The 27,324-nt window shown below is 36.0% G+C and overlaps 1 protein-coding gene and 1 long non-coding RNA gene across 6 annotated transcripts in view; both read right to left on the minus strand.

Moving 5' to 3' along the window:
• Positions 1–27,324, minus strand: part of LOC141376089 (uncharacterized) — a 1,000,182-nt gene that overhangs the window by 237,400 nt on the left and 735,458 nt on the right. The window lies entirely within an intron of this gene.
• Positions 1–27,324, minus strand: part of pard3bb (par-3 family cell polarity regulator beta b) — a 679,872-nt gene that overhangs the window by 202,381 nt on the left and 450,167 nt on the right. For all 5 annotated transcript variants that reach the window (XM_073912548.1, XM_021478865.3, XM_009304543.5 and 2 more), the window contains one exon: positions 25,228–25,453. In XM_073912548.1, coding sequence (XP_073768649.1) covers positions 25,228–25,453 — 226 coding nt within the window. The remainder of the gene's footprint in view (positions 1–25,227; positions 25,454–27,324) is intronic.

A 27,324-nucleotide genomic window follows, 5' to 3' on the forward strand; every position in this document is an offset into this window, starting at 1 on the left:
TATTATTATTATTTTTTTTTTTTTTTTACAAAAAAATAAGTCAAAAAGGTTTGTGAAACGTGAAGGGTCAGTAAATGATCACTGAATTTTCAGTTTTGGGTGAACTAGCCGATTTAACTGGCCTTGAAGGCTTTTCCTAAAGACAAAAATGTCTATAAATTTTCTATGAAAATAAAATGGTCTTACATTTAAAACTAAGGCATTGCTTGAAAACTATTACAAAAAATAAATAAACAAACAAATAAATAAATAAATAAATATGTTCTAAAGACACAAAAGTCTGGAACAAGTACAAGTGTATTATTAGGGCTGAATGATTAATTAGTGCCATGTTTGTGCTGTAACCGGTTAATCTTATAAATGTTTTCATTTACCATCAGTTGATACTGGATATCTTGTGTCTGTGTATGTTGTAATTTACTCTCATTAGATTATATTAAAATATGCAACATAAAAATATATAAATATAAGAATGATGTTTGACTAAACATAAAACAGTTTAATAAGTGAAAATAGTACACTTTGGGATTTTAGTATTGGATAATGGGCTATATGCACACAGACTTTTAATTTTCGGCCAGGCAGCCCCAGAGCTTCCCATGAACTGTCTTTTCATTACAAAATTGTCATGATTTCTTTAAAAATCATCGATCTTCACTGCTTGATAGATATTCGATATGAAGAGGGTCTCAGATTGGACAAGAAGCACTGCATTAAATTCCATTCATCCCAGTATTTTCAATGGGATTGCTGCGCTAGCCTGTTGCTACTGATGGCGCTAGTGGTTCCAATGGTCTTTGAATGGTCTTGAACAACTAAATGAATGTTTAAGTCTATTTAACTGAATGTATTGTAATTACATTACAACATTGATGCTGTAAAAACGACCTTGTGAATTTGAAAATACTCACATTAATCTTCCAGGGCTTAGTGGCCACATACGTGCACAGCACATTTTAGCTCTTAAGTGGCTACTTAAAATACTTTGAATGTTTTATATTTTGCTACAGACATACAGTGTCATCCTGCAACTTGTTTGCAGCATACTAAATGTCCCAAACACTATTTTTATCTGTCCAAAATTGGGAAAAATGTTTTTTTTTACTCTCTGATAGTCAAAACTTGTTAAAAATTATATGTTATATATGCATTAAAAAACTGTCAGAAAAAAAGTGTTTTATGTAAATGTCCACATACATGGACGACATTTTTTTTTTCTAAAAGTACATCATATCAAATATTATGTTTGGTTCCAAAAAGCCCAAATGGCAAAGAAAAAAAAAAAAAACATATAAAAAATCACTTTAGGCCTTAAGAGGATAATCACATGAGCTGCGCCCAACATTGCATAATTCCATACTATATATGACGCTAAAAACAGTATGCGAGCTAAGTAGTACAGTATATCTGAATTCATAAAATTTGAAAAACAGTATGTGAGAAGTACCCGGATGACCTACTACTTCCAGCGAGATTCTGAAATGAGCATCGGATGGATGCTATGATATTACATGATGCACCGTGAGAGAATTCATAAATGGGAGAAGCGATGCAACTGACACAGGTAGGTCAAGAGATCATAAAAAAATGGCTGATGTAGTATGTCCGAGTTCTATTCATCCAATTGATATTCATACTGTATAGAACATACTTTTGGTCGAGTAGTACATTTAAAATCAAATGCAGTACCTACTGAGTAGTATGCGATTTTGGACACAGCTAGTTTGTTGAACGCAAAATATAGAATCTTTTGAAGAATGTTGGCAACCTGTAACAGATAACATCCATAGTAGGAAAAAAAAAAGATAATATGGAAGTCATCAGTTATGAGACATACTTCAAAATCTCTTTTTTTATGTTCAATAGAAGGAAAAAAAAATCAGGTTTAGAACAAGAATGAGTAAATTATGACAGAATTGTAGTTTTTGAGTGAACTATCCCTTTGGTTAATCTAAGGCCGCATTTAGACTGCACTGTTCAAGTGACTCAATTCCGATTTTTTTCTCCCATGTGGCACAGATCGGATATGGCCCATGTACGTGTAAGCAGGAAAAAAATCACATGGATTCCGATTTACTCAAATCAGATTTAGGCCTTGTTCATATGTGGAAATTTATACGATATGAATGTTCTCGTGTCTGCAGTGTAAGCAGGTAGATCGGTTTTTTACCTATCATCGTAAGTCGCGTGTAATTCAAAATTATATTGAATGACGTAAACTCTAACACTTTCATTTCAGAACAGACTTCAGCAGAGTCCCAAACCTTAAATCTCATACACGAGGACTTAAACAGCTTTTATATTGTCATATAGCACAGGTATAAGCATGTTAACGAGAGCAAGAGAGCGCAATGTCCGCCACTTAACCAATATAAACTAATGTAAAACTAGTGCATACATCACGCCATGGACATTACATTAAGATGCCTAAAGGTTTAAAAAAAAAGCCAATATATCAAAAGAAGATGGAAAAATGAGAACCTTTCTGTAATAAACTATAGTAAAACAGTTAGTCAAAAGCTGCGAACAGATTACATACAGATCATATAGAATAGAGAATAGAGAATAGAGAATAGAGAAAAGAGCACTCTTTAATTAGCAGCGCCCACTTTTTTTTCCTGGTCATTGCGTGTGCTGTGTAAGTGCAGACAATCACATATGAGTTACTTTTAAAATATGATGTTAGCAGGTCAGCAAAAAAATCGGATAGAATCACAAAATCGAAATTGACCATCAAGATCTGCAGGGTAAATGCAGCCTAAAAGAGGCTCAAACCTGAAAGACGCTATAGTCAGCGAAGGTGAAAAATGTTTTCGATTAGTGTTAATGCTTCATAATGTTCCAGAACTCCTGCATGGGCTCAGAATTTGAGCATATGGTAAAAGCCATAGCTCGAATCTAGACTGTAGGTGGAGGTAAAAACCCGTGAGGTCTAATCATACACGTGGTGCAACAGTAATCTGTCATGTTCATTAGCGCTTGCAGTGTACATCGTTAGTAGTATCCACAGAGCACCATAATGGCACAAATTACACCGTCATTCTCAGCTATAATCACCCCACTTTCCACAGCCATTAAACTCAGCAAAGAAAGCCTGAGAGTCCAAAGAGACTGGAAATATAGCCCAAAAAAAGCAACAATGCACACTAAAAATGGGTTTTCAACATTTGGGACTTATGAAATATCTATAGCATTTTCTGTATCATCTTAATAGTGATCTGCTTCATAAATCAGCAAAAAATGCATTAAAGAAGCACAAGAATACGAGGAGATTAAATTAAGCTAATAGATTCTAATCTTTTCACAATACTTCGCTGCTCTCAAACCTTTTTGATTTAAGGACTCAATTAGGCAGAACCATATGAGTTACCTGACCTCCAATGGTTCTTTCATTTAGTCTTTTTTGAATAGTAACTCCATCTCACAACTAAAATTGAGACAAACTAATCATCAGTGCTTGTGAAACCATTGACCCTTGCAGATGCGAAACCATCTGCGGCAATAAAGTTTCAGCCTGCCTGTCCTTTGAACATGATAAATTAGGATTTGTTTAATAAAAAGATTATATTGATTAAAAAATAAATAAATTGGTCTGCATGAAAATACGCAGGTTTTTTTTAGTGATTAACCACTTTAATAATTGAAAAAAGGAGTTTGATTTGGAGCTTGGATTCACATGCATGTTGACACGCGAGGTCATGTGGTGAATACAGTTAAATCTCTTTGTTTATACAGCAGAATAATGGAAAGACTTCAGACGTCTGCAGTGCTAGACAAAGTTTTCATTTAGTCTGACTAAAGAGGGTCAGACCGGCACCATGCAGACTCTCTGATCTAACCTCACATACTGTACTGTACTGTTCACATAACAGCAAAGGACAGGTGCTCTGCATGTTTCCGATTACATGAGCAGCATTATGGGAATATTCCAGCTCAAAGAGCTTTCAGCGCCCTGTTGAAGATGAGGAATATGATGAGCTGTTGAGATGATGGACTTCAGAGGATTTCTCACTCAAAAAGGTGCAAATTGGCCTGTGATTACAGTGAGTGGTGACATGAAAAAAATGTCAAAGAAAAAAAAAATAACGGGTGCACATTTTCATATAAACTTTTTTTACTTTTTACACATGACATCAAGAAATCAAAGCTAATCCCAAGTTAAACAACCAATATCACTACTTCATGCCACAGGATACTTAACCACAGAAACACAGTAATTTAAACAATCAACAACTAAAAATTCCACAGTAAAAAAAACAAAAAAAAAACTGATCAACTTCAACAATCCTTACAGTATATGGCAAATAACCAAATAGATGTTTTGTTTACTGTTATCGAAAGAGAGTCTTCACATTCTTATTAGCTTCATAACAATGTAAGTATACAAGTGCTCAGTAAAAAAAATAAAAAAATAAACAAAATAAGCTGCACTATGCATAATTTTGGTTCAAATGAACAAAACTGCTATTGAGGCCCTTATATCAGCCCTTTTGTTAAAATTAATACATTGCCCAATTTTTGTTGTTGCCATTCCATTCCAAACACTTAAAGTGGTTTAGGGACTGAAGTCAGTTTGTAACAAGTTATAAGTTATAATAAGACCAAGTTATGAAGTGTTTCAGATGTAATTTTGTCCTATTCTACCTGCAAACAAGATAGACAACAGTAAGGTGTCTACGTTGTCGCATTTTGCACTTTTTGCAGACAGGCCGGTCAAGTGCCTGTATCCTATTACATCATTATTTAATCAATTTACCTGATTGCAAGCCCTAAATGGCTCCTGCTCCAACTATTGCTTTTGGTCATGTTACAACTAATAACTACAGGCCAAGTGTGGGTACTGACGATCAGTTGTAGTTTGTTCTTACAACAGTTATAAATTATATAAACATGTAATCAAGATGTTATTGATTATAAGGGGTTGATTGTTGTCAAAAGTAAGGAACCTCTCTAAGCATGATGAACCTTCAGTGAAAAACACAAAGAAACAGAGCTCATGCTAAAAACAAGAGTAAATATTAGCAAGGCTTTTGAAAGGTGTGGATAAATCCAAGAGCTAAAGAGATTAAATAATGAGTTTTTTTCTTTTGCACAGGCAGCTCAATGGGTAGCTAGCATACATTAGCGCACTTATTTCTTCGATTCAGATAGGATTTGATTTCTACTTTTTTAAAGTAAATTGCACTTATATATGAAAAAAGGGATACACATCCTCCCTAAACTCCCTGTTGAGTCAATAGCCCTACTCTGTCCACTGAGCTGTGCTTGTGACAAGTCTGCACAAGCTTTTTGACACCCGTCTGTTTCAACCCACATTTGGTGTGCTTTGGTTCCCATAGTAACCAGTGTTTTGGACTGGTTCCTCACAGAACCCCTCTTCAAGACAAATCCCAATTATGACACATTTTTAATCTAAAATACTGAATTGTGCCGAAAGTTGACACATCTGTATCAATTGGAAAAAAAATATTAACTTATTAATAATGTGTAATACTGTATGTGTACATAAACAGCACATCAAACTCTAAAGCTTGGCTTACACTAAATCCAAAGCAAAGCACAAAGTAATTCACTCTAGTTTACTTGCAGAATGTTTTAATGCTCAAGTTGCAAGTTGAATTTTATTCACCAGTGCGGACGACGTGATTGAAATGAACCAAGTGTGTTAACATTGACTTTGTTATTTATTTACTTAACACTTATTTCTTAGGCTTCGTCCGAAATTGCATATTTCTATAATATACAGTATGCTAAAAACAGCATGCGAGCTGAGTAGTATGTCCAAATTCATAGAAATGGAAAAACAGTTTGTGCGATGTACCCGGATGACGTACTACTTCTGGCGAGTTTCTGAAGTGCGAATTCGATGGACGCTATAACCTACACCGCAAAAAAAGCTTTTCTTACTGAGATTGTTTGTCTTGTTTCTAGTTTGAATACCTAAATACTCATAAATCAAGAAGCATTTTATAGACAAGCAAAATTTATTTTTTTGAATAAAGAAACAATATGCTATAAATTAAGTTTTTTTTTTCATAAAACAAGCAAAATAAGCAGCCAATAGGTTGAGCAAAATAATTTAAAAATAATATTTTAAATTGAAAAACGAAATTATTTATCTTACCCCATTGGATTATTTTGCTTGTTTTAAGGAAAACAAGACAATATATTTTATTTGTTTACAAAATGCTTTTGGATTTGAGAATTTGTAGGTATTTGGACTAGTAACAAGACAAAACCTCTAAGTAAGAAAAGCATTATTTGCAGTTTATCCCATGATGCACCACAAGAGAATTCATGAATGGGAGTAAAGTGATGCAACTGACATGTATAGGTCACGTGATGTTGACAAAATGGTATGTAGTATGTCTGAATTCCATTCACACTACTGACACTCAGGATCCCTAAGTCTAAAGTACCACCTTTACACTGATAACACTCATGTATACATTCACTCCAAACCTGGTGATCTTTTAGCTGTTACAAACTTGGAACTCTGTATTTTGGAGATGAAAAAAATGGATGTTCCAAAATTTACACTAACAAAAAAAAAAACACTAACAAGATAGAGATTATGGTTATTGGTTCTTCCAAACAACTACGTGAAACTAAACCTCTTAAAGTAAACCAAGATGGCTCTGTTGTGGAGGTTTGGGCCAATCTAAAGAACATGGGGGTTATATTTGGCAAAAATCGATTCCACGTGCTGACCACTGTAAAGACTTCTTTTTTTATCTCAAAAACATTTCAAGAATCTGCCCCATGCTCTCTAAACTTTTTTTTTTATATCTGTATTATTTTTGTGTTAAACACAATGAGAATTAAGTTTTAAAGGTGCTATATAAAAATAAACTATTATTATTAATATTAATCCTAAATTGTGACTATTGAAGATACACACTTTACGATATCAATGCTCAGATGATATATTTTTCGCCCAAATACTTACATTTACATTTGAGCCGAGCACTATACTGAAAAGCAGAATCAGAAGTATTTTCAGTTGTGCATAAAATAAAATAAATAATCCTACATCCTATAAGCACAGACAAAATTAGTCAGGAGGAGAATTGCTTGTCATCAACATGTAACATAAAAGAAACACAGTAAATATTCCATACAAGTTCACGCTACATACAAATTATTAAACCGTCTCCAAAAAGAAAAACACTTTTCCTGCAGCTCTTCTTTATTTTCATCCAATTCATTCCCTCAAATCTGCCATATTCTCATGCTGATTGTTACCTTTCAGAGAGACTGGTCTAAGCAAGCCTGCCACATCTTCACTCTATAATGTAATCAAAGGCAGGAACAGGCCTGCGATGAAAAAAAAAAAGAGGATACGTTGGAACAAGAGCCTCAGAACAGAGGTGCTACAGACGAGGAAGAGAAGAAAAAAAAGACAAAGAAAAGAAAAGAACAGACCCATTCAGCGGTGGGACACACAGACCCAATCACATATTCATGCCATTTTCCATTCATCCAATCATCTTAATCAGGACATTGCATCTTGGGAATCAAAGGGGAGATGATTGAACTTCCATTAAAGAGGCCTTTTAGTGATTCATATGTAGATGGAGGAGAGAACAGCGGCGGCCGGTTAGCTACTGTATACCTCCACTCGAACCGCACACATGAGCCTCCTGGTGATACAGTTACCATGGTGAACTGAAGACCGAGACGAGCGTACCCTTTCACTGAAATAAACCTATCTGCAGATCACAGCGCTCCGAAAAGGTGAGGTGGGCGCCGGCGTGGGCTGATGACTGACATGAGCCTGCCTTTATCCCTATAATAGGGATTCGAAAGAGAGGGAGACTGGTCCTTGATCTAAATTTTAGGCGAACTGCATCTGATAGATGCATCTGAATGGCCGGCGATGTCTCTTACATTTAACGCTGTCCCAAAAGGCATTAGGAAACTTTAACGAGAAAGTTGACCTGAAATTGTAAATTCTGACATAATTTACTCAGCCTTTACATGTTTCAAACCTTTCTGAGTTTTTCTTTTTTTCCTTGGGAAGATGCAATCACTGACTTCTATAGTATTTGTTTTTCTTATTATGGATGTCAGTGGTTACAGGTTTTCAGCTTTCAAATATTTTCTTTTGTTTTCAACGGAAGAAAAAACTCATAAAGGTTTAAAACCACTTGAGGGTTTTATCTCTTTAAGAATCTGAGAGAAGTCTGTCCACATTTTGTTACAAACGCACCAAACTTTTGAGGATATTTTTAATAATCTGAGAGATTTCTGTCTGTCTAACTAAAGTCTATGCAAGGAAAACTCTAAAGCTTTAAAATGCTCATATAGATAATCCAAACAAATCTATATAATCAAATGGTTTAATCCAAGTTTGATGAGATTTGCTTTTTGATATGATGAATAGATTTAATGTTAGCTTTTGTACACATGAAAACATTGATTAGTGTACTTAAACATATGTTCAACCATACCCACTAGGTTTTTGCAGAAGCTTGAACTTGTCATGTCACATTGGTTGGGAAGTATCAAGTATGCATGCATGCTTGAGTTTAGATAAACAGAATTGATGCTCAATGATCATGAATAAAAGCTTCAAATATACATCTTCATCATGTAAAACAATGATTAATCTTTAGATTAATCTTTAAAACCCATCTTTGGTGAGATGTTATGCTTGAAATAATGCCATTTGATTTTTTTCCCCTTAAAAGTTCTGTTCATACACTTGCACATTCACATAGACTTTGCAAGTAATGCAAAATATTACAAATTTTAACAAAATAACAGGTTCCAAAGAAGTGAATGTACTGCTCTGAAAACCTTCCAGCTCTTAATGCATTGTATTGTCTTTTTGTATTTCTGACTGCCTGAACCTTTTGAAATAGTTGAATGAAGTCCCCTGATTATCCTCAGTGAAAATACGGAGTTCATAGTCACTGTTAGAAAGGAGTGAATTATAATTCAGGATTCTTGAGGACTACACAAAACCTTCACAATCTCTTATTTGGCATGAATATAAAAGTGTGGAACTTTGTCTATGTTTTGCTTGCTAGATTTTATTTTCATAAATATCTACTGTACGGTAAGGGGAAAAAAGCACTTGAAGTTTTCAGTACCTTTAGATTTGCTAAATATATTAGGTATGGATCAGGGTAAAAATGTTAACATTAGTTTCATTCTAAAATGTAGGTACTGTAAGAATATTAAAATTAGATTTAATAAGCTGGCATTGAAAATCAGGGTTATTCCAACAAATGTCTATACATTTTTTAAGTCTTCTCTAAAAATAACACTTAAAAAAAATGTTATTTCATTTCATTTTCTGTTTTTGATATTTAAGACACGAACAATGAGTTAGAAATGCTCCAAATTACAATATTTGGGGGAAAAAGATGCCATCAGTACTTTACAAAAATAAAATAGATTTGTATTTTACTCAAGAGCCATGAATTATAAATCCAGAGAAACTTCCCATAGCTGTGTGCCCATGTATGCGTCTAAACTGTGTTTAGACAGTAAGTGTGTAAGAAAACAGTTTTAGTAGTTAGTAAATAATGTCACACTTTATTTTGGTGGTCCATTTGTTGAATTTAAGTTACACCATCCACTGGTTCATTTTGTAGTGGCGACCTCTAAAATAGAGAAAATGAATGAATGAATGAATAAACAGAACTACATTTTTGACTAGCTTGACCAAAATGTCCAAATTGTTTTTGTTGCTAGCCTATTAGCAGTCACATCAGACCTCTTGCCTTGCATGGTGCAATGATGTCACTTCCTACCCAAAGGCTGTCCATGTTTTTGCTGATGAGCGTCAGCGTGATGAGCATCAGACTTAGCTGTTGACTTGATCAAACATACAAACACACAGTAGGGAAGACATTAGGAAATGTGTTAATTGAGAGAGAGAGAGAGACGAGGGACAAGATGGGGTGTTGCTCTGTCAGCAGGTCTGTGAGGGAGGGATGAGGTAAGTTGCACCATCTGTGACTCTAACACTTGTTTCAGAAGCTTTTAGAGGCCATTAGCACACTCACTAAAGGTCACACACCAGTGCACATGCGCGCACACACACACACAAGCACTTGCATACAAGACTAGCATAGTCATATAAATAAACAGGGCATACAAACATGAACATACACAAAATAAATCAGCTGGGCTAAATCTGAATTTGACAAGAGAAAAGTTAAGGATGCCGCCAGCATGTACCTGTCAGCTTCACTGAGCCTCATCCTGGAGGAACGGTGCCTTTGAAAGACAACAGGAAAACATGACTATGACTCAGCGCTCTGACTGTGACTAAAATGTGACAAAAAATATATTAATATTTTGGCCATTTTAAACTGTAGGAAGGGGATCCTATTATTAACCTAATTTATTTTCAATTATCATTATTATTATGTACCTGGTGAGGGACTGTTAGTATTTAAATCTGAGGGTTATTTACAAAACAGACACTCATTGGCCACTTTATTAGGTACACCTCACTAGTACCAGGTTGGACCCCCTTTTTCCTTCAAAACTGCCTTTATCCTTTGTGACATAGATTCAACAAGGTACTGGAAATATTCCTCAGAGATTTTGGTCCATATTGAATTGATTTGTTGACTTGATTAGACACATCCGTGATGCAAATCTCCCATTCCATCACATCCCAAAGGTGCTCTATTGCATTGAGATCTAGTGACTGTGGAGGTCATTTGAGTACAGTGAACTCATTGCTCATTGTCTTGAAATGATTTTTTATGACATGGTGTGTTATCCTGCTGGAAGTAGCCATCAAAAAATGGTTACACTGTGGCCATATAGGGATGGACATGATCAGCAACAATACTCAAGTAGGCTGTGGCTTTGACACGATGCTCAACTAATGGGCCCAAAGTGTGCCGGGAATATATCCCCCACACCATAACACCACCACCAACAGCCTGAACCATCGATATCCATGCATCATGTTTTTAATGCCAAATTCTGACCCTACCATTCGAATTTTGCAGCAGAAATTGAGACTCGTCAGACCAGGCAACATTTTTCCAATCTTCTATTGTCCAATTTTAGTGATCCTGTGTAAATTTTAACCTCAGTTTTCTGTTCTTTTCTGACAGAAGTGTCACCCGGTGTGTTCTTCTGCTGCTGTAGCCCATCTGTCTCAAAGAAGCCATTCTCCTCTGACCTCTGGCATCAACAAGGCATTCACGCCCACAGAACTGCCGCTCACTGGATATTTTCTCTTTTGGACAATTCTCTGAAAACCTTAGAGATGGTTGTGCGTGAAAATTCCAGTAGATCAGCAGTTTCTGAAATCCTCAGACCAGCCCGTCTGGCACCAATAACCATGCCACGTTCAAAGTCACTTAAAATCACCTTTCTTCCCCATTCTGATGGCTAATTAGAAATATGCCATGTCAGCAGCATTGACAACATTCATGGCAATACTTGGACCAATAATTCAATATACTATTTACAATTACATAACTCCTCTTCTTCTTCTTTGGCCTTAGTCCCGTATGGTTGCGGCGTCGGCTCTTTGGAACAAGTCCTCCATTTAGACTTGTCCATATGATAACAACTTTTTCACACATTCCAGCCAGCCTGTCAACTGGGCCTGTCACCCTTATACACTCATAAACTACGGACAATTTAGCCTACCCAATTAACCTGTAGCATGTCTTTGGACTGTGGGGGAAACCGGAGCACCCGGAAAAAACCCACGCAAACGCAGGGAGAACATGCAAACTCCTCACAGAAATGCCAACTGAGCGGAGGTTCGACCCAGCGACCTTCTTGCTGTGAGGCGACAGCACTACCTACTGCGCCACTGCTTTGCCTTTTACAATTACTTAACTGTTTATTAATAATTGTACAAAAAACAAAACAATATTTAAAATTTTATCAATTCCTCCAGAAGACACATTTTTAAACATTTCCCCAAAAATATGTCCTGAATAAAAAGACCTACTTTAAGGTTATCATTTAAAGATCTAAATTCTATTAAAATATGTTTATCAAAAATAATCTTACAAATTAAGTTAAGTTACAAATATGTTTCTTTTGCTGGTGTGGATCATACAACACTTGTCATTACATTATCTCTAGTTAGTTTTCTTTTTAGAAGTGAGCGAGCCTTAACTTTCACTCTTTTAATGAGTCACTAGTCTTTAAATGTTTCAATATTTCTCTGCTTTGTTTCAAGTCTTGCTGAATAGGTTACACAAAACACACATACAAAAAATATAATAAATAAATTAAACAACCTCATAAAGAAAAGATCAGCTTTCATGGCAGCTGTGCTGGAATTAGCTGGAAGGCAAAATGGCCTAGAGATGTTAGGAAAAAAGAAAAGGAGAGAGGCAGAAGAGTGAGAAAGAAGAGAGGACAGCTGGTGACAGAATGGAGGGAGCGAGTCTGCTGCAGTCTCTGTTAATGGCAGAAGCAGGGGAACTGAACACTTGTTCTCACTCTCTCTCCTCTACATAAACATCTACTGGGAGTGCCCAACCAACATTACACATACACACACTTTCTCTTTCTTTCCCTCTCATTTCACCACTCCACTCCTTCAGCATCCATCACTTTTCATGGTTTTCACACAACAGAATTAACATACCCTGCTGGAGTAAAAAAAAAATAAAATAAAAAATTGGTTTATGCCGTAAGACCAGCTAAATCATCTTAGACTGGTTGAATCTGCTTTTAAAATACATTAAACAGTTTTTAAAACATTGGTAATGTATTGCCTTACAAGGTAAAGCTGTAAACCACATTCCTCGCTCCCTTTTAATAGGAGAGTGTCTGAATTGTTTCACGTTAAGGTTAATTAAATAAATTTTAAGTAGCAGGGTTGATGAAATAAAAGTAAAGTTTTGAAGTATTTAACACTGTAGTTTCACAAAAAGATGGTTGAAGTGTCTGAAGCGAAATGCCTCAGATCTGACATCAGGATAGATGATTACAGATTTCAAGAAAAAAATGATAATAAAATTAAAAATAAAATAAAATTAAATTAAATATAATTAAATTAAATTAAATATCTGTGGGTCTGTAAAATACTTTTAAATGCAGATGCAATGAGAAATGCCTTAGGTCAAGTTGAATACAGATTTACAAAAATAAAAGTAAAATAAAATAAAGTAATAAAAAATTAAAATAAAAACAAATAAATCTCTGTAAGTCTGTAAAATACTTATAAATGCAGATGCAATGAGAAATGTCTAAGGTAAAGTTGAATTTAGACTTTTGAAATAAAATTCAATAAAATTAAATATATTTAATTAAATTAAAATAAATAAAGAAATAAAATAAACTAAATTAAATTAAATCTGTAAATTAAGTCTGTGAAATACTTATACTGTATGTATATGCAAAGCATGTGAAAATTATTGCCACTTTCTGGAAACTGCAGGTTTCCAGGGATTGTGTGTGCTAGCCAGTGTAATGTGTGTTGTTAAGGGTGTGTGTGTGTGTGTGTGTGTGTTTGTATATATGTGTGTATCACAGCAGCAAAATGAGGGGCTTTTGGCAGTCCACACAGGCCTCCATCTGTCTGCAAGATGTAAAACATCCTAATGGGTCCCATCCTCCACCTAAGGCTATACCTTATACCCTGCCATAAAGCTACTCCATCTCTCTGTCACATAAACACTCACAAGCAATGCGGCTCTCCTGTGGAGCTAAATCATCAGTTTTTCCTCACAAACACACTGCACAAACATTCACAAACAAACGTGTTAACACATACACACAAACAGATCTAAACAGTAACCATTTTTTAAAAACCATGCGAATAACAACTCACAAAATATTCTAATGGGATTTGATGTTAGCATGTTGCTAAGCATAACAGTCCAAAACTCTAGTGAGCATAAATATACACAGCAGATACACAAACTAAGTAATATGATAAATGTTTTTTTTTTCAGAATATAAATAATTCACATAAAAGTATAAACATAAAAACACTATAGTAAATTAAATACAATAGTGTTTTTGTACCACACAAGTATATTGTACTGTATATATTACAGCATTTACAACACTTTGTTATATGCTACAGCATACTGTAGTTTTAACTATAGTGGACTGATAAAATGTAATAAGTACTATAGATACTTACTAAACATGTAAATAAATGGAGTCTGATGTTAGCATGTTGGTAAGCTAAAACAGTGTAAAAGCAAAGAGAATTCCCAATCTGGCTATGCTATCAAATTTTTTCAGAATTTTATCAAGTCATTCACAAAGTTTCTGATGCCGTCTATAGGAAGCACACACAGAGCTAGCGCTAGCTTTAACAGCTATGCAACTGCTATCACACAATACCTACAGTGTTAAACCCTATTTTAAGAGTCAAAGATTTAAAACATAAGACATAAACCTGTTAATTAGCAATAGCAAGTTTCCTTATGATAAGATGACAAACCATAACACATCTGACAGGAAAATGTATGCAATTCTACACTAAAATAATGGTAAACATACAGATACTCAAAGTAAACATTCAAGTTCCTACATAATGCTACATTCCATTTGCTATATCCAAGTTAAATAAATATTACTAGTTATTTGTATCAGTTCTGATTGGTATGGGTGATATACTTTAGGAGTTTGTTACATCTTAATCATAATGCATTATATTAGTAGATGTGTGTTTCCATAAGGATGTTTGTATTTGTGTGTAACACAGTATTGGGCAACTTCTATAATGTACAGTGGTGGAAAGTGTACTGAAAGATCATACTTAGGAAAAAGTACTATTACTTGCCCAAAAATGTAGTGCAAGTATAAGTATGTTGTAAATATTACTCAAAGTATGAGTAAAAAGTAAACCTTTCAAAAGTACTCAAGTGAGTAGTGAGTATTACGCTGTTAAAAGCATGCATTTATATGTAATTTGTAGATGTGTGCAAACTTAACATTTTGTAGTGCGTTTAATTATTGCCCAGCAGGCAAACAACATCATAAGACGTTAATTAAGTTAAGGTTAGATTTAGGTTGTGATGTCAGGTGATCTAGCCAGAGTAGGGACAAAATTATTTTGATGTCCAATAACTACGTCAAATGATGTTGATTTTTGGTTGATTTTAGGTTGTTTTGGAAAGTGACCAAAATCCAACGTTGAGCCAACATCTTAAACCAACATCATATTGACATTTTTTTGTCCGGTATGGCAACCAAAAGCCAATGTCAAATAGACGTCATAGTGATAACGCCAAATTGATATTAGGTTGATTTTAGGTTGGATGTCAGACATTGATGTCGGCCTAATGTTAGGTTCTGATATCAACCCGATTTCATTTCCAAACAAAATGCAATGTCTCCATAAAGTTGGGGTACAACGTCAATCTGTGCCTGTTGGCTGTTTGACCCTTTAACTACCCCACAGAGAAAAAAAGTTTGGATTGCATTTCTTAACTCCTAATGTCGCTAGTTAACACACTCAATGCATTTTTTCTACATATCCTCTAATTTCTAAAATATCAGCCTCTACCAAATGGTTGATATGTCGGTTTATGGCAAAAATACTGGACTTAATACATATACTATAAAAATCTGAAAATATGGGGCTCTATTTTGACGGTCCATGCACAAAACGGAAAGCGCAGGGCGCAAACGCATTCAGGCAAGGCAAGGCAAGGCAAGGCCTGTCAGAATCCATATGTGCTAATATGAGGACGGGAAAATCCGCTTTTCGCCATGGTGCATGGTCTAAAAGGGTTGAGTTTATTTTCTTAATAAGTTATAGGTGTGTTTTGAGAATAAACCAATCAGAGTCTCATCTCCTATTCCCTTTAAGAGACAGCGCATTTGCTATCTACATGACGTAAAGTAAGTTCACTTTCGCTTTTGCTTTCGTGGAGAGGGAAACCTTTACGCACACACATAGATTAACCTATAAATAATTAATTTAGTTTGTTAAGCGCAAATATTTGTTTCAAAACTATTTCTAAATTCAGTTCTAATTTCCAGCAAACAAATAAATGAACAATAATAACAAAGTGTGGTCAAAATACTGAGTTATTTCCAAATACACCTGATTTGCCCTATATGGTCTAAAATCTGACAGGTGAACAAATCTAAGCTTGTTTTTAATAAAACAAATATAAATATGGATATAATAAATAATACTGCTAATAATAATAACATTATACAAAAGCAAATTAAATAAACTGAAAAAGCCTCCCGAGATGAAATATTCAAGGCAGTGGTTTTTAAATTCATGAAGACTAGAAAATAATATGTTTTGTAATATTTTAGTTCTTTATATATATAAAGTGCCACGAAACACCAAAACACATTTTTTGAGCTGTCGTATATGTGTCCCACACTGCTAAAAACACTATTAGGACACCTATATTTCACTAAAACGTGTAAATTGGTTGTTTTTGCGTTATTTCAAGCAAATTCGTACTTCCGGTTTAAAACGAATTTTTGAAGCTGCATCACGGTCATGACATAACAGCGTGTATTCCAGCGTGCAGACTGGACGTCTGTGCCAGAGTGTGTCTTATTACGTCATACAGTGTGTTGCATTAATGCATGAGCAAGGCTTGGTTTAAACCAATCAGCGCGCTCTATTGTGCAACTTCATTAATATTCATTACTGTCATAGTGTTTAGACGACAGAGACGCCACGTTGTGTTGGCAAAACAAGCATGAATTGTTGCTTTTATAGTTTGCTGCAGTTAAGTTTTGTTTTCATCTTCTCTCTGTGAGAGCTCATACTCACGTGTGGATTAACAGTGTACGCGACGCTTGACTACAATAACTTACGTGTCTAAGGAGGATCATTGTTTACCTGAGAGCTGTTCTCATCTGCAAACGCTGAGTTCGGATTCGCTTGTAGTCTTCTCTTAATAAAGACGCGGCTCTAGTTGCTGGTGATTGTCCTGTCAGATTTGGTAAGTGAGCGACCAGTGCTCTTCGTTTATTCAGTTTGTTAGTATCGAACAAACTATTGCACAGAGTGTAAACATGTTAGCACTACTACCAAACTTTAACCTCGTGTAGGATTTTTACCGCATTTTGTGACCGGAATAACCCACGCGGCTTTCTGACGCTACCTGCCGTGTGCATCTAATTTTCCGGGAAATGCTGAGGTTTTTTTTCTCTCTCATTCACCGTGCAGTATCAAACATTGCATGAAAAATACACGCTTACAGCAGTTCCTCGAATCAAATATCTCGTTTGTCGCGAGGGACATGAATGAATTCTCTGAATGAAAGACAGTTAAAGTCCACCATTTAATAATTTGGCAAATAATTCGACTACAGATGCCCATGTAAACACAGTCGGGTGCCCAAATAGACACTCCCACACCGTGCCTCTTTTCTTCCTCCGACACTCCCCCCTAAACAGAGCTGGACACGCCCACTTTTCTGGCTTTTTCCAAAGTAGAGGTGTGAAAACACCCTGCTGAAACGAGGTTTCATGGCCCTTTAATATATTAATTATTTTTCATTTGTATTTGCGTATTGCTCTACATCTTGTAAGCAGTGTGTAAGCGAGGCGCACAACTAACGCGTTCTGCACCGAAATTTATAACGGGTTTGTTCTGGTCTAAAGAACAGACTATTACAGTTTCTCAAAATAGCAACGCGCCAGCAACGTGCCAAAACACGCCTGTTTTTTAGACCAGAACGCCTATGGGCGCACATATGAGCGCAAATGCATTTGCTATTTAAAAAGCGTGGCGCAACACCTCAAAATGACCCTTGCGCCAAGCTAAAAAGTAGCAAATAACAATTGCGTCACGCCTTGCGCCACATTGCGCCGGGTGTATGATAGGGCCAACGAAATGTAAGACAGAAAATATTCAAAATAAAACATTTTTGAATACTAAATCAACCTTTTTTTTAAAGTATGAAATAAAACATTTCAGATTCGCATTTAACATGCCTTCTTGTTTTTTTTGTGTAGTAGTACAACAACAAGATTATGTTTTATTTTTTAACCATTATTTAAAACAGTCTTTCTTTAAATGACTTTTACAGTCATTATTTAAAACTGTAAAAACATGGTCAACCATTTGGTAGAGGGGCAGTCAAGGGGTTAAGGGCATTTCGGTCATCATACAGTAAACATCTGTTATCTTCTCATCAGTGACATGCATCTACATAGTCTAAAAAATAAATTTTTTTACATCTACTTGGACACTCTTAATGCTTCCAAAAAGTTTGCTGCAATTATAAATCACCCATGTCTTGAAGTAGTTCATTATTATGCAAATTGATTAGACAGGAAGCACAGGACTGAAGAAAAAAAAAAAGTAACTGCAGGTTAAAGAGAAGTAGTGGAGCAAAAGTACCAATACTGCACTAAAAATGTATTCAAGGGAAAGTAAACACATTTTTAAACTACTCAGTAAATTACAATTTCTGAGAAAAACTACTCAATTACAGTAGTCTGAGTATTTGTAATTTGTTGCTTTACACCACTGATACTGTATAAGTATGTACCTCAGGATTTAAAAAATATATTTGTAATAAAATATCATTTGTATAATTATCTTCATTGCCATTTATAACAGTGGTTATCAATAAGAGCTGCACAATTGTTTAGCAATGATTTACACTTCTTTACTGCACATATAAGGTAATTTTTGCTTATAAAAATGTAGCAGATTTTAATTTAAATTGTAATTTTTTCATGATTTTGTCAAATAATAAGCAACAATCAAAAATAATAAGGCATTACAAAACTGGTTTGTAGAAAATAAAAAGAAAATAGCAATGCTATTATATGATTCAGTAACCTGTTCAGAAAGGATTTTGAAAAGGAAATGCCAGATTTAAACATCAGTCCTTTGAATCCTAAAGACAGCGACAGCGTAACATGAAAGGTTGATTTTCCTCTTTTGTCATACGTTTATCATTGAGCTGCAGGGCCGTATCCTGGCCTAATATACCAGATTCACAACACCGCTCTGACCCACAGACACAGCTACCACCAGATCAACGCAGCCACTATCAGCACAATGGACACTGGCCAGTGACTCCCACTGGGCACTAAGTAGTGGCCAATAACAGTAAATTTGAGCCAGGCAGAGGACAAAATACCCAGCATTCTGGCCAGCTAAAGATTTAACAGGCACATATAACACTGGGATGAAAAACAGAAAAGGAAACAGAGCCAGAGAATAAACATTTTAACTCAACGGTTACAATATCTGCATCGTTTCTGACCTCAAATAAGAGACTTCTGTTCAGCATCAAAGAACCCAAATGGTGTCCATAAAATGGTACTCAACTACAAAATTGCTGACATTCAATTGGACAAACCTCCATTTGATGGTAAAAAAAGACCGCAATACAACCTCTGCTGAATTTAAAGATCAGTTTACACAAAAACAACAACCCATACATTTGACTATATTCTGAGCTTTTAAACTTAACAACAGACATGTCTGTAGGAACATAATAATGTGACAGTAATATTTGCTTGGTGAAAAATACTTTTGTGAGACTACACTTCAAATATTCAATTACTTGAAGCACTCTCTGATTTACAGTTGGTGAGGGTAGAGGTCATGGTCCTCAAGGGGCATCTCAGCTAGTCTGCACTTCACCTGCTCTTAACCTTTGAGGACAAACATCACAAGTACACATAATGCTAATTGGGAAGGTCAGTCAATAATTTTCTATTGATCTACACAGTGCTTGTAGATGGTTCAGTTCTTGGTTTTAGACTAAAATATGAAGACAAATGCAAGAGCAATACTATAAGGAATGTTACAGAAACGTTTACACAGTTTAAAGGGATAGTTCACACAAAACTGAGATTTCTGTCATGATTTAGTCACACAGAAAACACAAAATAAGTTATTTTGAAAAATGCTAAAAACCTGTAACCTTTAGCCCCTTTCACACAGCAATATCGGTAAATATTCAGATAAATTACAGGAACGACATTTAAAAAAGCACTGTTCACACAGGAAAGGACATTCCAGAATTTTTTCTGGAAAAGACCATTTACACATCCATTCCAAAATACCGGTAAATTCTGTCATTATTAACCAGAAATGACCTCTAAACAACTGCTCTTAGATTTGTAAATATAGAAGGGGTCAGGCTTCTGTTGATGGTTTGACTTTAATTTAAAGCTTTAGCATTCATGGAGCTGCTTTTGTCCAAGAGACATCCAAAGGCAGAAGCACGGACCGCAGCTAAATGTTTACACATTTACTACATTATACATTTTGTGGATGGATAAGTACTGAGAACAACTTCGATTAAATCATATGGAGGAACACTTTTGTATTTCGAGATGTAAATAATATGTGTGTGTGGTGGCGCTCACCGCAGCGCGTGTCAAGCAACTGAAGCAGAGCTTAAAGGTAAACAAACAGCGGTTTATCATAAGCATTTTATCAATAATTTTTTACACAGTAGGCATTTAGAAGGTAGATAGAAATGTTATCTGACTAACATCTAGCAGCTAAACGTGTCTGGAAAATATTCAAAGACTTTTATTTTCCTAAACAGCGCGGATGTGAATGGGTCTGAATGTTCTGATTTGCTGGAGTAAACCTGAATGCGCTCTTTGCGGCAATTTTCGTTCTGCGTTCACACAGAGCAGCATTCCGGCAAATTAATGCTAATGTTACAACTTATCTTTCTGGAAAATTGCTGGAACAAATTTTCCGGAAAGGTCTGTATGTCTGAAAGGGGTAATTGATTTTCATATTATTTGTTTTTCGTACTATTGAAGTAAATGACTGGTTTTCAGCTCACTTTAAAATACCTTCTTTAGTGTTCAATAGAAGAAAGAAATACGTAAAGGCTTGGAACCACTTGAAGGAGAGTAAACAATGTGCAAATTAACATTTTTGGAAGAACTATCCATTTAAGACTCAATTGTCACTATGAAATATTAATAATATGACAAGATAAAGACCGTTTATTAGAACTTAACAAAGACTGGGGGGCCTTTCATCTTCCAGCAGGACAATGACCCAAAGCGCACCGGTAAAATATTAATGGAGTGCTTTAACAACAACTTGGTGAATGTCCTTAAGTGGCTCAGCTAGAGCCCATACCTAAATCATATTGAACATCTCTGAAGAGATCTGAAAATGGCTGTACACCATCGCTTCTCATCCAACCTGATAGAGCTTGAGAAATACTGCAAAGAGGAATAGACAAACATTCTCAAAGACAGGTGTGCCAAACTTGTGGAATCAGATTTAAAAAGACTTGAGGCTGTAATTGCTGCCAAAGGTGCATCAACAAAGTTTTGAGCAAAGGCTATGAATACTTATGTACATATGTTTTTTCAGGTTGTTTTTATTTAATAAATTTGCAACAATAAAAAAATAAAAATAAAAAATCACATTGTCATTATGGGGTATTGTGTGTAAAATGCTGAGGAAATAAATTAATTTAATCCATTTTGGAATAAGGCTGTGACAAAAATTGTGGAAAAAGTGAAGCTCTATGAATACTTTCCAGATGCACTATATGCTGGATAAGTTGGCGACTCATTCTGCTGTGGCAACCCTTTATGAAAAACGGGACTAAGATGAGGGAAAATGAATGAATGAATGAAAATAGTAAGTACAGAAAATAGGCCTCAGTTTATAACACTCACTGAACAATCCAGATGACCACATTTGGGTAGATGTGTATTGTATATACAAAACCTTAAAAATGAAGGTCATGTTGAGCAGAAATTCATCTTTTAACCCAGACAGCACTGCTAATCCATGAGTGCTCACACTCCCTGAACCTTCAAAAAAGTTGACTAACAGAGAATTAAACTTTTCTTTCAACTCATTTTCAGGTTATTTAATACATGGTATTTGGCCCGGGCAGGGTGACAGGGCAATCTTGCGCCAAAATAATCCAGGTTTCGTCAGCCAAGGCTGTGTCAGATTCCACAGCACACATCATCAAAACACACGCCTCTCGAATCCACATTTCTAATCCCTGCCGCCTGCCAAATATAAATAAATAAAACACTGGTGGTTCTCAATAACCTTTTCATCCCTCACCCCATCAGCCACCGACAAGCCAACACATAAACGCTTATCTCCTCAGAACAACGCTGCACATTATAATGATTGCATGGGCGCGAGAGGAGAGCTGGCCACAGCGGGCACACTGGCAGACACTAGGTAAAGCAAAAACAGAGGGATCAGTCGGATTAAAGGATGCGAGAGCCATATCGAAGCCCACACTTTAGGACAAGTCGAGACGATTCACCTTGAGAACGACACCAGCTAAATCAAACTCTCCGGCTGTTTGCCTCTCTCCGCTGATTCTGTTTCTCTCTCTCTGCTGGAATATTCGGCGTGTTGCTATAACAGCATGGTGTGCTTTTCAGTTTTCCCGGCAGTCATCCAAATTAAAACAATTATAGAGCTAATTGCCCGTTAGGTGGAGCCTGCCGGGGCGTCCATGCTCTGATTTGTAGAATCACTCATGCGGGTCGTCCTCTACTGGGATGGAGCTGCCTGGTCTTGCTGGTGCTGGAATCTTAGCCGGCCAGCCGATGGACAGGCAGATGGGCAGGGGTTGGCACAGGTGCACACCGTGATGCAAATTAGGCCTGGCGCTGGCGCGGTGTGAAGACAGGGGAGATTGAGCACCGTGACGCAGCGATGGCGTGCCATATGGAGCTGGAGCTGACTGCTCTGTTTACCAGTGGTCGAAGTCAGTTACACACACGCAAGTGGGCCGAAACACTTTCAACCATGGGCACGAGCCAGCAGAGCGTCCCAACGGCAGCTCGGGCCAACATTCCACCACACGACATGTGACCGCTTGATGACCTGTCGCCACAGCTTAGTATGTGTCAAATCAACAGTCATCCATCCTGACCTTTTGCATGTGTGGGAGAATCTGTTAATTAAACCAGCCTCAAGCTTAGTTGTCTATATTCAAATCATTTTCTCAAACTTGTGCTGTTCTAAATCTGATTGACTTCATTCAGATTAATTTTATTGTTTATTTGCATTCACTACTGTTAAAGAGAGACTAAAAAATAAACCAAAAGATCCTGAATTAGACATTTGACATTCTGAAAGTTCCAAAATTCAAGCTTTTTTAAGAGCTACAGTACGAGTGAAGCTGATAGTGAAGCTGATAGGGAAGTTTATTCAGATTTAGGAAACTTATATTCTCCCTGCATCCGAACATAAGCTTTTACATACTTTTGCAATAGGTTAAAAAAAAGTCTAGTTTGTCAAAAATAGTATTGATAAAACAGTTCGCAAAAAGGTTACATCTGAAATGTTCTTTCAATAGACACTTTAGCATCCAATGAGGCCACTTGAGTATGTTTGTGAATAAATCAAGATAAAGCACAACAATGGATACAATAGGCAGTAACAATACTGCATGTTTTAAATGTGCTGTATGTAAGTTTTTGACTCTTCTAAAGCAAAAAAAAAATCATAATATGTTGGCGCCAGTGGTGTAGTGGTTAGTGCATCGACACACGCACTACGGTGCTCACTCGACCCGAGTTCGATTCCTGTCTTTTACTGATCCTTCACCTCTCTCTGCTCCCCATGCTTTCCTGTCAATACTCTCTACAGTCCTATACAATAAAGGTGAAAACCACAAAAAAAAAAAAAAAACATAAAATATTTGCAGATCTATAATACACATGCCAAGGGAACATGCTTGTTTGTTGTTTTGGTAATTTTAACCTGCCCAATGCCAGTTTAGCCAGTCACATTTCAGCACCTTGTGTTGCCTTGTTGGAAAACCGCGTATTTCATTCATTCATTCAGAAAGGCTCTCAAAGCATGCGCATTCAACTTCCGGTGGACAGTAGAAGACTTCGAAATGAGACAGATTCACATGAGGTTATTATTTGGCAAATGATATGAATATACAAATGTAAATATTAGGTGAGCAGGTTACATTGTAACCCTGGGTCCTAACAACATGTCTTTTGATGAATTACACAGCGATAAGCAATTTGCCTGTTTGTATCAGACGAAACACGACAGAAATATAAATACAGCCATTCAGAAGCACAGAATAGTACACTCATTCACAAAATGGTGAGGTTTATAATCTAATTAATACATATTAACCCTCTTTACCATTATTAAATGTAGATGCTGAATCCCTCATGGAGTATGTGTTTAGTTCTAAAGTTCAATTTCAAACTGTTTATTTTATTGTCAAGATCTGCGGTGAAGTATCAGCTGCTGCTTTCAGTGTATGGCAATAAATGGCATTCAAATTCACATTGTTAGCATTTAAACACTGAATAAAGCACATGAGGTTTACCTAAGGTGATCAATGTCATAGTTTTCTGTTGTTCACCTCTTAGAAATAGAAGCTGTTTCTAATATATCAATTCGAGGTGTTGCTTAGAACGAAAACTCCCTTTAATATGGAAAATATTTCTTCTATCGGGTGCCGCTGTTTTTATTTAGAGCATGGTTTAAATCACTTACTCCTGTCCTCAATCTGGCAACCTGCGCTTGCATTTGTTTGGATCCTGGAGTGCAATACCTAGTAGTGTCGAACTTACATACTGCACCTTTAAGTCTAAATTGCATTCACTCTACATATATAGTGATACTATATCAAATTTAACTTTATAGCATTATTGAAACACCAAATGTAGAACCTACTACACAACAATTAGTCAAAATTACCAAAAATGTAATAGCAGACCGACCACATATATGATAAATATTTTAGTTTGATCTCATGTGACCTATTTTATAGTCCTGCTTTAAAACAGTTCAGTTTGATAAACAGTACAGTAATGCTGTAGTGCAGACTGATTAAAGATGACAGACACAGCAAAAAGATGAATAACTGATCAAAGCCTAATTATTCAGTGACATAATCAACAACAACCTGATTAATCATTAAAAACATATCAAAATAATATTTTGTTGCTGCCTTCCTATACAATATTCGAATTTGGATTATAAATGTTTTATTTTTCCACAAAGAATCCTCAAGATTTGATTAATAGTGCACAAGTCAATTGTACTATTATATCTATGCTTTCTTATTGTGCTTGTGTGTCTTTTTGAAGCCTAAAAGCATTTATTGTAATTTCCCTGAAAAATGACTGACCAGAATATATTTCCAAATACCTTCGCTGGTGTTCTGCAGAAGAAAGCAAGCTTTGAAAAAACATGAGGGTTATTAAAATACAGAATTTTCATTTGTGTGTGAGCTATCCCTTTAAGAGAGACACAAAACAACAAAGACAGAAGAGGAAAGGGACAACAAAAGCAAGTATAAACACAAAGAAATGGGGTCTTGCCTCAGCAATCCGAATCCTTTCTTCTTGGTCTTCTTATCCAACTCATCACCGATCTCCTCTGATTTCTTTTTCTCCTTCTCCTTTCCTTTGCTTTTCATCTTCTCTTTCTTCTTGCTTTTGGCCTTTTTCTTTTTGTCTTTCTTGTTCTCCTCATTGTCTCCCGCACCTTGTCTGGAGGAGCCGCTGGCTGGAGTGTCTCGTCCAGAGCTCTGCTCTGACCCCTCATCTGTTTTTACAACAAGCAAACATACATATGAATATACAGAGTTGGGGAAAATAAATTCCGCAATAAAAATTGGTGATAAAGTGCATATTTTAATGGCTGATGCATACTATTGATTAGGGCTGCACGATATACTGAAGGTAACTTCCATGCACATTTTGTCAGTAAAGTCAGTTATGTAGTCAGTATATTTCTAGCTCTGCTTTCAAATAAATCAGTAATCATCTTGTCATGAACTGTTTCTCAATTCCAAGAACGCAGACAACAAACTTGTGTTCTTGTGAAGACTGTTCTTGCCAAGTTACCTCAGAAGAATGAACTTGGGAGACCGCAGGAACAGAGAACATGTCCTGTGAAAAATAAGGTGCAGCGTTCTTCCTGATGGTCACATGACCTTTACGTATATATAACTAAAAACTATTTAAACATTACAGTATTCATACAACAATTTTTTTTTGTTTTTCGCCTTTTTACAATATATTGTACGAATAAAGACCTTACAAATAAATGCAGCACAACACAAACAAAACAGATTTTAATATAAACTTCAAAAAGTAAACACTCTTAATGTGTTAATGCCTTTATTATAATGATAATTATGATTTTTATGGTGCCATTTAGGGAAACTCCTGAGATAAACAAGTTATATCTCTGAACTTTACTAATAAATCTATATAAAATGCTGCACTTCCCACCGCTTATATTCAGTTGCAATGACTTCAGGAACTTCTCGAGCGAGTTCGGTACTCAAGTCTGCATCGGTGTGTCCTCGATATCAAGAACACAACTGGGGACTATTACACATCCTCAGTTCTAGCGGTCTTGAGTTTTGAAACTACACTTTGGCAGTTGATGATGACGTAAAGAACGCAAAAACATGAGGATGCAAGAACACTGAAAAAGGTATATTGAAAAACAGCCATTTTGACAGCTGTCTGCATAATTTGCTGCTATATATGAAAGCATGTAAAAAGACAAAATTATTAACATACTTTGACAACAAACTCACTTCATACCTTCAATTGAGTGTTTGAAATAAATAATTCTGTAGTTCTGTTTTTATTAGTCATCAATAAAATCAGTTAAAGAGCCCATATTATGGGTTTTTGAAATGACCTTCCATGCAATGTGTAACAGCTCTAAGTGAAGTGAAGTATGCAGTTAAGGCTTAAATCTGAAAGTGCACCATTTAAAACTATTGCTTCATCTATAAAAGAGTCGACTCATAGTGGTTCGAACAAATCGAGATAACGAGTCTTTAGCCATGTCAGCGTGACATCAATGCAGAACTCAAACCCCGCCGACTTGTTGTGCGCGCATACACAGGAAAATTGAAACCCCCGGCCCTGCCCACAAACACTGTATAAAGGAAAAGAGGAAGACAAACAGTGTTGAATCATGTTGCGAAGACACTAGGCTCTAAAGTATAAGGGAAAGTTATTTTCTCTACGCATTATAGCATTATAGCCCCCACCTTGTGCTGTGTTCGTGTCATTTTTTTGACGTGTGATTTAGCAATCTACTTGCTTACAAAGGGGGATTAATCGGCCATTTGTAAAGGAAGGATCAGAAAAGACTATTGATGTATAGGACTTTGTCAGTGCTTGACAGGAACTTTACAGTACACAGTTTATGGATCAGTTTCTTCCTCACTTCACAAGTGTACTGTAAGTAAGTGCGATTAAAATGGTTGCGTCCTTGTTTTCTCTAGTTTGCAAATGATGTATTTAATTGTGTTTTGTTACTTGTAACTGCTTGTACTGTATCTGGTTAACTCTTTATATTTTTATATTGTGTCTAAAACCAAGTTGAAACGGACTTAAATGCGTTTGTGAGCTCGCCATCCTCTGCCCTCTGCGTTGCTATGGCCACTG

Source organism: Danio rerio, chromosome 9 (assembly GCF_049306965.1).
Source record: "Danio rerio strain Tuebingen ecotype United States chromosome 9, GRCz12tu, whole genome shotgun sequence".
Classification (NCBI taxonomy): Eukaryota; Metazoa; Chordata; class Actinopteri; order Cypriniformes; family Danionidae; genus Danio; species Danio rerio.